The following is a 12,527-nucleotide window of genomic DNA, read 5'->3' on the forward strand; positions in this document are numbered from 1 at the left end:
TCAGACTTGTCGGATTCTCCGGGAATCCATCCACTTACTTACTTCTCTTGGCATTGGATTCGCAAGAATCTAACATGATTCTCGCTAGGATCCTCCCATCGTCCGAGGTGACCTTCGCGATGGCATCATACGATGCCTCCCTGACGTGTAATGGTCATTCTCATCGATATACTGCATCGCAGCTCGGCGGTTAAGGTTATTACCTCATACCGGTCGATCGCTGTGGTTAATCCTCGGAGATCGAACTCTTTTCCTTAGAGATCCTCCAACAACTCCGAGACTTGACCCTAGCCCGTCTCTTTACCTTCGCTTCTTCTAGATACGTATTTCAGAGATCCAACAAGATCGGTGAGGACGGAACATAATCATGGATCCTAGTCTCGCCACCTCAATCTAGCCCGTCGTCCATTATTCATTAATAACATCGACGATCCTTTTCATGCATCCACCAGTCCATACGACATGGGTAGTCCAGTTCTGTTTCATCCGTGCATACTCCGTACTGCGTATGCAACTGCGCTTGGTCCTTCTCCCTCACTCATTGGCATGCACCTTTAGGCTGTGCTTGTGTCACTCTGGATCTCAGCAAATATGGGAGGATTTCGAGGTGGATCCGTGTGACGCTCGACGGTTGCACCGCAGAATGCAGCTAGGATGGCCTGGTTAATCTGTCTGTACAGAAACTGCATTGGGGCAAACACTACTCTTTCGACCCCTGTCACCATGCCGAGCCTTTAGGGCCCTTGTCCTTTCTTATCGCGCGCACTACGGAGAAGAGGGCTTTTTTTTGGTTGGTTTTTTCCCTCCTTCTCGACGCCATCCCGGACAATTAAAATCGAAAAGAGGGGAAGAGATCAGGAGAGGACTGACTCCCCCATAATCCGGAATTGATCTGGAAATGCCAAATTCCGGGGAGTGGAGTGCAGAGGATCAGACAATCCTCAAAGTCATGCCACTTGGCGATGATCAGCGCCGGGGGATGGCTGGCTGGCCGGTGCTTTGCCTGGGTATCAATGCTTCCTGGCCGTATCCATTGCACAAATCAGGAAAGGGAACTCGAGGCCAATATCGGGAGTTCCGTCCGACGACGACGACCGTGAATCGTGAATCCCTAAATTCATCATTTATTAGTTAACTACTCTTTCTAACTGCCGGATTTGTCAAGTCGACCCTCGGAAGGACCGTCGAGGGAGCACGTGATCGTCTATCGCATGCATGGATGTTCGTGGAGCGTGGGGGCCGACGATGGAATAATACGATCCAGTGCCTGAGTCTGACCGCCCGTCATGCAGTCAAATATCATACGGAGTTGCAATCGGAGTCAGGCTGTGTGACTTGTCAACAATTATCGCAAACAGCAGGGAGCGGGTACGACTCCGATGGCACGGTCAGCTTGTCAGATCAACAACCCGGCGGCGTACTGTACACAAGTATTCATCTTATCCACTCAATAAATTAACTCACTACCGTAAAGATGAAGTGATAGGCGGCGGACTCCGTACTCCGTATCGTGTCGTTAGTTGTACGGAGTAGTAGGTAGTAAGTAATAATATGTGTTGAGTAGACTGTACTAGACCCCAGAGTAGATACCTCAGGCCGGAAGCCACCCCGACTTGCCGCTTGAGTCTTGGCGTCCACCTCCGCCGACTGGCCAACTTCATCTCATCTCCAGTGCGCTTCAGTTCGCTCATCCCGCATCCCAGTTTTCGGCCTTTCCTTAGCGTCGGTTTCGTGTCTCCATATCATCCACAATGGGCTCCAAGAAGGATATGCGGAGGTTGGATCTCGGTAGGCCGCCCTGTGCCCTGGTCGCGGCCATCATCGGACTTCGTTGCTAATCGAGTGCTCCCCCGTACTAGCCATCCCCTATGTCGACCCTCCCAAGAGCAAGGATGACGCCGATATGACCGGTACGCATAGGTTCCCCGGAGATAATGGGAGTGGTATTGTTGATTGTTGATTGTGTTGTGGAATAGGCGCCATGTCGAGCACCCTGCCTATGGCTGCGGTAAGGTTGCCCCGTTGGGTCTTGTCGCAATTGCGCCCATGCTGACATGTCGACAGATGTTCACCCGGAACAGGTGAGACGCAACGCAATGTCTTTCTAGTATAACGAACTACAACCAAGTGTCTGACCACTCCGTCCATGCAGGATGATTGGATGGTAAGTCGCCGGTTATCGGTCAGATCCGCACATGTCTAAGTCCATCTTTCAGGGTCTCCTTCGTATTTTCCCTCCAGTCATGGCTCGGTGAAACCCCCGAGCAGAAGAGAAACGCATCCACGCCGTCTTACATGTCTGTTCTGATGTCTTGTATGTCGCCCGGTTCTTCTCATAAGTGAACACCTAGCTAATGACCCCTACTGAAGTGATGGCCCTTGTCGTGGTATGTTCTCGCCGTATCCACGTCCTTGTCAACTTGTCTCGTCTAACCTGCGCAGACCTACTTCCCCATCTTCATGCCTTCCCCCGCTGCCCGTAGCAACACGGCTACCGCCCCTTCTCCATCTCCGTCTCCTTAAAAGCGTCGATTCCATGATACCATTGTACTATCGTTTCGAGCAGGTATATGTGGAGGAGTGTGGATGTGCATCAGGCTTGGTCAGAGTGAGTGGGAGACTTATCGGGCGCAGGAAATACCCGAACCTATCCGCTGTGTACGAGATGCTTCTGCCAGGATGTTGCTGTCCCGCTGCCCCAGTATGCTATAGTTATGTAATAATAATCCTATTGTGGTGTTTCACAGTCAGCATGTTATTTGCAAAATCAATGCACAGGCTTATCAGGACCAAGACATTGATTGAGTTCGCTGGGTGTCAACATATAAATATGTGGGGAGCGCCTCTCTCGTTTGATATAAACCCTTATTAAGGTCAAGAGACGAACACCTGACTTCCCTAGCAAGCTGATACAGATACTCCTATATGTTTATATACGCAAGTCCTGCTTGAAATATCTCTTTGGATTGAGAATTATTTCTTTCCTAGACATCAAAGCCGGCTGGGTATTCTGTTCTACTTGCAGTGGGAGAAGGGTAGATATAAGTAGGGGTTCCAGTAGGATCAAGAGACTGCGGTCTCTACAACGTACTGGAGTTCACACTACAATGATCGAAGTTTGGCAATTCGTACTTTGACTTTCAGTATCAATCATCTGTCCTCAGTCCATCCGCACAATAAGACATTGTACCGGGGTTGGTCCCATCATTATCCTCTCTCTTATCAACCACCAACGCAACAAACTGTTCCCCCGCAGAGGGGCCATACAACCCTATTTGGTGGGTTTCTACTCCGTAGGAGATATACGACTTTCTTTACATTGGGTTCGATCATGATATTCCCTAATGGCATGGATATGTCGAATGTCAGATCCAATTAATTATGTGTACTATACCTTGCTGCTCGGGTAGATATATTGAGGAGAACAAGTACTCTAGATGTAGGATTCGATCTAGCATTCTGGTCAGAACGTTCAGTTTAGAAAACATTTATAAGTGAGATGATATCTACGCCAATCAAAATAGCCAGACCTCAACATTGATCAACGAACGTTACATCTGCAGCCCAACCACCACTGCATTAGGTTGGTACTATCCTGATAGACGAAACCCACGGTAACACTAGGATCATTTGCTCATTTCAGGTCACACCAACACTTCCTCCCGTGGTCGAACTCCCGTAGTCAAACACCACCGGAACAATCTTCCAGCAGCATTCAAGCGATATCCAGTCGACCGCAAAGCGCGGGCTAGATCCTACCGGATATACGACAGTCCCTTCGAGATCTCCGACGAGACGAGCGGAGGCGACAGGGCTATTCCCGCACTCAGGGACTCCTTCTGGTTCTAATCCCGATGCCTGGGATCTGGGATTTGATACCTGCTCGGCGCCTGGATGCTATTGAGCAGTCCAGAGCCTGGTGGCTATGAACCAGAGTTGCAGCCACGAACCGTCATCGGGTCAGTTCTAGCCCCGGTAGAGCCGGCGGGTTCGGCGCTTTCTCTGGGTTTGCGAGTGGTGGCAAATAATGGCGACGGGCGTGATTGGCAGGGATGAGGTGAATCAGCCCGGACTGAGTAACCTCCAGTTGACGGAGTTCCAGGATGGTTTGATCAGGATCGTTTGCCATGTAATGCGCAGGAGACGTGGTACCAGTGGGTTGGATCCCTGTCGAGTGTCGACAGTAGGTTAGAGAGGTATATATCGAGGTATATATAGATCGGACACAGCCTCTTTGGCGCCTGAGGATCGGGCGAGGATGCCAAGACTTTCGAGAAGAACAAAAAGGAAAAATCCGCAAAGTTTGACAGGGACCAGGATTATCCTGGTCGCACTACGATCGAAGTACTCGGTACTTGTCCTCTGCGGGATTCTACACGCTCGAGCAAAGTCACCGGAACCTGACACGACCGGGCTCGTCAGGTGTCAAGGCCACGACAGGCTGAGTCACCCTCAGCGGCGGGCACACACCGCCTTCCCCCACAAGGCGCCCCTCAAAAGGCTCTTCTTCCCATCTTCAGCCTTCCTTCCCGACAACCATCATCGCCTTCGCATTCCCGCTTCTCGCTCGCCAGTCGCTAGTTCTACACCAGAGTTTCCCAGCTCTTGTCCCCCTCGCTCTTTTACTATACTCCGCTTTTAAGGGCCGTTTACGACAAAAGGCCGAGTTTATGTCCATCGAAAACCTTAAGACCTTCGGTAAGTCGTTTTGCCACCTCCCTTTCCTTGCTATCTCTGGCCTCGTCCAAGAAGCCCGTCTTGCAGAACTCCTGCCTGGGACAGTGCCGGAGATCGGCGACTCACTCGCGGCTGGGCCAGCACTTGAAAGAACTGTCCGCCTGAGGTGGGTGATCGTATCCGGTTCTTGACGCAAGGTCTACGGAATGCGCATGACATTTTGGCGGGGTAGATTTTCTGCTCTGGTCCCGGAAAGGCTAACACGTGCCCTCACAGACCCCTTCGCCGAAGCTGACGAAGACACCGGCGAGACTAAACAGTCTCAGAATTATATCCATATCCGGATTCAGCGTACGTTGTCCTCTTCCACCTCGTTTCTCTCTCCCCGTCCGGTGGGGGCCTCTTTTCTCTGTGTTGCGTTAATGTGCACGGGCCCTCCCTTCAACCGCGAACCTGAGCTGACTTTCTTCCCTCCGCAGAGCGCAATGGCCGTAAGACCTTGACTACCGTCCAGGGTCTTCCTAAGAAGTTCGACCAGAAGAAGATTCTGAAGGTGATCAAGAAGAAATTCGGTACGTTTCCTCCTCGTTCGATTCGACTGGGTTCCCTGATCGATCGCCTTTCGCCCCACAATGAAACCCAATCCACAAATATTCCCACCCTTCCAGTCAAAAGGTCCACAACCACTAACTTGGCCCTTAACAGCCTGCAATGGAACCATCGTCAACGACACTGAGATGGGTGATGTGATTCAGCTGCAAGGAGACCAGCGTAAAGATGTTCAGGAGTTTTTGACCGACAAGAAGGAAGGTCTCGAGCTGGATGCCAAGACCATCAAGGTCCACGGTTTCTAAGCGTGCCGCCGCGCCCCCCCGTTCCGGTCCCCTTCTTCCCAGTCTGCGTTGCCCTCAGAGTGGTTAGATCGAGGAGAGACATGTGGTAGCAGCCCTGGTATATCTGCCCGTCGGATCTTGCACCATACCATACCATGTGCAAGCCAATCCCGGGTGGATCGGGGTGAGCTTAGGCTTATTATTTTCCTGTCGTTCTTCTATCTTGCCTCTTCTTTCCTTATGTCATCTTTCTTTTATCCTGCCATCCACACTCTGAGCCTGGTGTACTGGACTTGGGCCTCTGTCGGAATGACCTACTGTCTTGAATGTTTGATCAATCGCCCTGTATGATTGATGACAGAGTGGGTCTTTCGTTCGACTCGACTGCTATACTTCAGAATGGGATTATGACGGAACGAGGCGTTGGTAGATACCCAATATCGTCATAGATATTATTACTTTTTTTTTTTCCTTCTGTGATCGTCTTCGACTGATTCATCACTGTCTTTTACTTTTCGTATTCTTTTATCCCTTTGCTTTTCGGGAATTGTTGTGTGATGATTGTCATTCATTGCTCGAGTCAAGTTGTTGATGGGTTCATTGAATTGTCTTTCGAGACTTGACTTATTGCTTTCGTTGACTGTCACTTTCCTTTCGGGCCTTTATGTCGCTTATGGCTATTCTGCAATTGAGGATCATTCTCTTAATCCCGTGCCTACTTGACTCTACAGTAGAATTGTAGACCGTAATGTATCATAACGCTCAAAGGCGTTTATTTCTGGTCCGAAAGAAACAATTGACCTTCCGGAGAATGCACTCCAACAGACAGCCAAACAGGTCAGATGCTTCAAGAAGGAAAAGGGAAATCAAATGGTATAAAGACCGACGATAGGATTCTCCACAGGACAAACGCACACACAACACACACTCTCTCACACTTCCGATATCACACAATCCCACCACACCAGCCATCGATAAAGACGACAGACACACTGCCTACAACTCCCCAGCACTTTCCACGACCCTCATGCGCAAGAAGATCGCCACGGCCCAATCCCACAGTTTCCTAGTGATGACGAAAACAGGGACTTCGGGCTCGTTCTCCCGCGTCAGATGGAGCTGCAGCAGAAGCGAAGACATGCTGACGAAACTGGCGACCGAGACGACGAGCAAAGCGGCGGCCGTTTCGCGTTTGATCATGGCGTGGTTTTGTGTGGCGTGGTAGAGGAACGTAAGAGTCTGGGAATGGGGTGGGTTTGATTAGCTGGTGATTTGGGCGAATGTTTGGGGGAGGGGGAGGAATACAGTTGTGATGGAGATCCATGCAGGTAGGAGAAGACGGGGATCGGACGATGCGCCGGAGAGATAGAGAACCCATGATGTGATATAAGCGATTAACCCGTTTGTGGTCAGGAGACGAATAACAACTGCTGGCGGGGTATAATTTAAAAGCCTATCGAAGGGTGAGCACAGTCTAGGATATGAGGGGAAGGAGGAAGGAGACCGACCATCGAGACATCATACAATCAGCAAAGAAATAAGAAAGATATGCGGATGCACAGCACTACAGAGGATGTTAGCCATAGGGCCCCAAACCAAGCGACAGGTAAAGCAGAAGAATACTCACCCACATAATAGCCAAAGCTACTTCAGTCACGCGAAACCTTCTCTCCACATCCCAATCTTGTCCAACACTTCCCACGATCGCCGCCGCCCACCCCTCACGTCCCATACCCGGTCGAATGTGAAGCAATTCGGCCAGGAAGGTAAAGGCACAGCGCAGACCCCACCACGCGGCCGGGACCGTGCTCAGAGCCCGGCTGATTATAAGAGGCAGGTACCATTTCCGATCGACTCCCAGGATGACGGCCACTCGGGGATGCAAGGCGGAGGAGGGCGCATGAGCGACATCGTGGCTGCTGGGAGCCTGGGACGTCGACGAGGCCGGGGAGGGCGGGACCACGTGGGAGGGAACCGATGAGGGCGCCACGGCTTTATCGCGGAAACCCGCCGCTGAGATAGGAGCCGAAGGGAAGGGGAAGAAAGGAGGCGAGGAAAGCGAGGGAGGAGGGGTGGTGGATGGAGTAGTCCGATAGGAGGGCGGGTTTAAGTCCGGCTCAGGAGTTGACGGAGCGTGGAGAGAGAAGGGCGGAGGAGCAGCATCACGACGAGGAGCCAGCCTTTAGTCTACGGCATATGCAGCCGTTACGCAGAAAGTCCCGAGGATTGGGAAGGAAAGGAAAACAGAGGAGGGGAATTGAAGTCGAAGAAACCCTCCGATCCAGGTGATAAAGGGACCTGTTGTAGTAGTAATCACTGATCGACCGTTGGTGGATTGGAAAAGCCCCGAGAGTTCGCCTTGACGCCGGAAGAAGTGCAACGAACAGAGGAAGCAAGGCAGCACGGTTACCGGAGACGAGGGTCACGGACGAGAGAAAGACCAACGGATCGAATCGGACAGTGACGACGCCCAGACGGAGACGAGACGGAAGGTCGAGAGGGAAACGAAGATGGACGAAGCGTGGCCGAAGTGCTGCTGACCGCCGCGTCACGTGAGCGCCGCTTTTCTTTTGCATCCGCGGACTTTCGTCCATTTCGCTGCTCTCCAGCTCGCCCAGTCCGTGTCCAGCCTGTCCACCATGGCCTCGTCGCTGTCCCCCGCGCCTCTGATGGCGACCGTGCGGACCAACAATGCCCTCCTCGCGCACCTGTACCCCTCGATCGCCGCCTCGCGCCAATGTCGACACTTTTCGCAGTCCGTTCGGCGCTCTGGTGGCTACGTGCCGAACGAAGTGTCCGTCAAACAACCGGCTCAGCCGAGTATGAAGACTCGAGGACATGAATTGAATCGTGCGGACTTGCCTCAGGATATTGGATTGTTGCCGGGAACATTTATTCGACCGCTGTGGAGAGATATGCCCTCGATCTTCCAGCAACCATACGAGCGTCTACGGATGGAATGGCTTTGGATGAAGACCGGTGCTCAGAACTTCCTAGGGTACGACCGATCTTGCCCCCCTACGTGACGACCAGGTAGTTAACATCTCACCGACAGTCTGCTCGCCTACTCCAAATGGCTCAACAAAGGATTGCCGCTCCGTCTGAAAGAACGACGACAGGTTGCCCGCAACCTCCACCAGCAGATGTACTCCACATTCGCCGAGTAAGTTCAGATCATGACATACTGTGCAGGGGCGACGCTGACCACGTTATGTTCCAATCAATAGAGGCAACGTCACGAAACTCCGCAAATTCTGCTGCACCGGCCTCGCCAACAGCCTCAGCTCGCGCATCAACAGCCGCCCCAAGGGTGAAAAGGTCACCTGGTCCTTGGACAAATACAACCGCACCCCTGGCACTTTCCTCACCGGCCTGCGCGTCGTCTCGGACCGCGCCACCCAGATACCCGAACTGCCCAACTCCGGAGTCCGTCAGGTCGTCGTGCGCATCACGAGTCGTCAGTCCACCGGCAAAGTCCAGGTGCAGTCGAAGCACAAGGGCCAGAAGTCGGCCGTCCCTGCCGAGGCCCCCAAACAGCAGGACTGCACAGAGTACATCGTCATCCAGAAAATGCGATGGACTGGGGAGGAGGAGCCCTGGCGTGTTTGGGGCCATACTTCGCCCACGACCGTCGACGAGCTCATGGATCCCGCCTTTGCTCCTGGGATGTCAGCCGCCGATCGTATTGAGGCGATGAAGGCCCAGATGATGGGCAAGAAATAAGCGTCGAGCTGTCAACCCAGGGATCCTTTCCTTCTCGACTCTACTTTTGGCGGCCTGAGGCAGTCGTCCGCTTAGCCCTATCATAGGTGCCTACGACCAACCCAGCTAACCAATCTCCCCGAGGCACTTGCTGCAAACACGGTTTGGCATGGTCCGATCCGATTCAATCATGTGTTCTATATACGCCGCTTCCCCCATCACCCTTTCTTTTCCTATCTTGTACTCTGTACCACCTCTCAGCGGACTGTTCAAGGAATATGCATCTCCCATATCTTCGCCACCTGTACTATATCCGGAATTTTCTATTCATTTCTTCATATGTTGTATTTATTCTCCAGTGGCTCATAAAATTGAAGATGTTGATGAATAATCTAGACCGTCATATCAGTCAACTTGGATTCTAAGTGTTAATAAAGACGACAATTATGGGGTAAGCCGTAGAATAGCCAGGAAGATACGAAGAAGAATGTTATGCAAGTTGAAGAAGGGTTGATAGAATAAAGAAGCGGGAGCAAATACAGGATATAGATAGTAACGAATCAAATAATGCAAAGAATTAACTAATCGTCATCAAAGATCTGGAACGTATTGACCAGGACGGTCTCGATGACACGGACCTGCCAGCCTGCATCGGCGATGTTGCCGCCGGTGCTTGCGCTCAATAGAGTAGGACTGCTCATTTGTTAGCTCTGCTCATGTATGATGAATGGGGGAAGAAGGGCACGTACCCAAAGCAAATGGCAATGTTGCCTGCGTTCATACGATTCTGGGTATAATGTTCTTGGACCTTGTTCAGGTGCTGCATGGCGTTAGATGGAGTTGGAAAGGAAAGGGGAAGCTGGGATACGTACGAGTATTAAGGCCCTCAAGGTGGCATAATGTGCATCGGGGAGGTTGTTGACAAGGGCGTGCAGCGAGTCACGACGCTTGACGTCATCCTCGATACCTATTTACATGTCAGTCAGAGCGAGTTTTAAATAAACATTTGTAGTTTCCAGGACTTACGCGCGGCATTAATGAAGTCCGAGTAGAAAGCTGAGGTGAACAACGGATCGGGAAGATCTCGGAAGAATTGCTTCAGCAAGCCGGCAACACTATTTACGTCATGGTAGAAATTCTCGGGGTTTGTGAAGTCCACTTGTGATGAATCTTTTACAATTGTTAGCAACAGCTTGGACTGACAGAAAGGTAGAAGGCTACTCACCATTGTCGAAGAGCGATTTCATCTGATTAATGTGGTTAGTACTGCCGGGGATACGGTAGATACCCTCCATGTCCAGGCCAAAAAGCTCGATTGCTTGGAAACATTGGTAGACAATCATAGGAACCGCGGTGCCATCTCGTTCATACAGTTCATCGAGGGAGATCCCAAAGACCGGTTTCAACGGCGGCAGGTGTTGTTGGAAGGAATTGCTCGGTGGCGGCAGCGGGCTAGGCTGAGGGGCCGAGGGCGCACCATCTAACGGGACCTTCTCAGGAGCAGGCGGCCCCGAGTTGGTCGGGTACGGAGGCTGTTGGAACGAAGGCGAAGAGTACGAGTCGGGTCCCTGGGGGTAGGGATGAGGTTGACTGCTAGGGGCTGGGGATTGCGAGGAAGGTTGGCTTGGAGGGAGCTGTTGCGTAGAGAAGGACTGAGGCAGCATAGACATGCGCTTGTTTTGCGAGCTGGGCTGAGAGGCCGGGACGACGGGTGCTGAGCCACCAAGAGTCTTGTAGAAGATTAGTAGGAGACACAAAGAGCTCAGGCAATGGACTCACCGGATGACGTTGATATTTTATTTGTTCCGAGGCTACCGCAGCGGGGTTATTCTCGTGGCTCAGGATGAACTCATTGTAGTCTTTCTGGTTGTCGATGGTCTGAATGACCTCGTAGAGACTCTTCGGTGCGAGGGCGGTGTTGGTTCCATCCTTCAGCGGGCTAATGGAGAGACCTTGTCCCAGAAGGAGCTTCTCATTGAAAGTAGCTTAAAGAACTGTCAGTATTGAGACGAGATCATTTGGAAGAACAGGATGAACCCACCAAATTTCTGCAGCTGCAGCGTGAGCCCCGAATCGCATTCCGAGATTAATTGCTGCATGGCGTGAACGGCCTGAGGCCGGTGGGTGGAAACCAGTTCCTGTCGAGCTGCCTGCGCCGCTTGTACCTTGGCAGCGTAATCCGAATCCGCAGTTTGTACCTTGCGGTGCAGCTCCTCCTCATGCTGCGCAGCCGACTTGTGTCCCTTCAGGCCAAACTTCCCACCGGCCTTGTCGCCCGTCTTGACGCGATCATATTGCTCCGCCAGGGACTCGTACTTGGCCTTCGCTTTCTCGGCCGACGCCTCCGCTTCCAATACTCTCTTCTCCGCATTCAGACCGGTTTGCTTCCACTGCTTGCGACCCCGCTCGATGTTCGATGCCAGCTCATGCAGATCGTCGGCCATCTGCTGCAAGGACACGGCGAACTGAAGTCCATGGTCGGCCATGCGGTCATGAAAACGGTTTAAATCATTGTGGCTCTGGCCGTAGGTGCCCTGGCGATTATCGGAACGGTGCGCGGCATCGTAAAGAGAGCGGGAGAGTTTCCTTAGTCCTTGCGCATGTTCCTCCTCCAAACTGGACCGCTTCTTCAGGAACGTCGAGAAATCCTGATGTCATATTCCAATTAGCGCCCGCGGTATTCATTTAGGGGGAGAGGGAGGGAATGCGGCGTGAAACAGGAACACACCCTTGCGGAAGCGACGCTTTGTTTCAGCCGGGTCAGGAGAGTGGTAATGCCGATCTATATGGGACGTTGCAGTCAGCGCACTTGCGGTTTGGTCAATTTAAGGGGGGATTGGGATCAGATCGCATCCCACTAACATCTGAGTAGATGACTTTGTCCAGACGAGCTTTCAATTCCTCGGACATGGCCGGCGGGCCTGGACGGATATCCAAGTTCGCCGATTGACCGGAATCCGCGCTCAAGGGTGGCGCATCGGGGCCCCGGGGGGAAGACGAAGCTGGCGCCGGACTGTCGTGGAGAGGTTCGGCCATGAGAACGTCGGGAAACACGAATGTAACGTAGGACCCAAGCGGGGTTAGAGGGAATAGAGCAGAGGAAGGAAGAAAGAACGAGGCCGCAGGAAGTAAAAGGAGTCTGGCAGCCGAATGAATGACGGAAGCCTAAGGCTTTAGTTATGTAATGCCTGCCTTGTGGCCTGAGGGCCTGAGGGCCTGGTGGCTTTGTGGCTGCGCAGCCTCAGTGCCTGGGTGCCTCAGTGCCTCAGGTACCGTGGCCCGCAGGTGCAGCGACATACGTCATCGTCTGTGCTG

At 52.3% G+C, this 12,527-nt stretch overlaps 4 protein-coding genes across 4 annotated transcripts; 2 read left to right on the plus strand and 2 right to left on the minus strand.

The window, feature by feature from the left end:
• Positions 1 to 4,883: 4,883 nt before the first annotated feature.
• Positions 4,884 to 5,531, plus strand: SUI1 (translation initiation factor eIF1; the record flags this gene model as incomplete). Its single annotated transcript, XM_046085791.1, has 4 exons — positions 4,884 to 4,905; positions 4,954 to 5,028; positions 5,157 to 5,249; positions 5,383 to 5,531. The coding sequence occupies 4 exons, from the start codon at positions 4,884 to 4,886 to the stop codon at positions 5,529 to 5,531; spliced, it is 339 nt and encodes a 112-aa protein (XP_045941754.1).
• Positions 5,532 to 6,506: 975 nt separating this feature from the next.
• On the minus strand, positions 6,507 to 8,104 carry LDX57_004135 (uncharacterized protein; the record flags this gene model as incomplete). The annotated part of the gene is made up of 5 exons (XM_046085792.1): positions 6,507 to 6,749; positions 6,816 to 6,963; positions 7,019 to 7,074; positions 7,138 to 7,690; positions 7,896 to 8,104. The coding sequence occupies 5 exons, from the start codon at positions 8,102 to 8,104 to the stop codon at positions 6,507 to 6,509; spliced, it is 1,209 nt and encodes a 402-aa protein (XP_045941755.1).
• A 45-nt stretch (positions 8,105 to 8,149) lies between these two features.
• On the plus strand, positions 8,150 to 9,233 carry LDX57_004136 (uncharacterized protein; the record flags this gene model as incomplete). The annotated part of the gene is made up of 3 exons (XM_046085793.1): positions 8,150 to 8,508; positions 8,566 to 8,673; positions 8,738 to 9,233. 3 exons carry the CDS (start codon positions 8,150 to 8,152, stop codon positions 9,231 to 9,233), a joined length of 963 nt encoding a protein of 320 aa, XP_045941756.1.
• A 560-nt stretch (positions 9,234 to 9,793) lies between these two features.
• On the minus strand, positions 9,794 to 12,248 carry rgd1 (putative Rho GTPase activator (Rgd1); the record flags this gene model as incomplete). The annotated part of the gene is made up of 9 exons (XM_046085794.1): positions 9,794 to 9,905; positions 9,962 to 10,032; positions 10,085 to 10,179; positions 10,239 to 10,382; positions 10,438 to 10,942; positions 10,992 to 11,197; positions 11,254 to 11,860; positions 11,941 to 11,994; positions 12,075 to 12,248. 9 exons carry the CDS (start codon positions 12,246 to 12,248, stop codon positions 9,794 to 9,796), a joined length of 1,968 nt encoding a protein of 655 aa, XP_045941757.1.
• Between the last annotated feature and the right edge of the window lie 279 nt (positions 12,249 to 12,527).

Source organism: Aspergillus melleus, assembly GCF_016097325.1.
Source record: "Aspergillus melleus strain CBS 546.65 chromosome Unknown contig2, whole genome shotgun sequence".
NCBI lineage: Eukaryota > Fungi > Ascomycota > Eurotiomycetes > Eurotiales > Aspergillaceae > Aspergillus > Aspergillus melleus.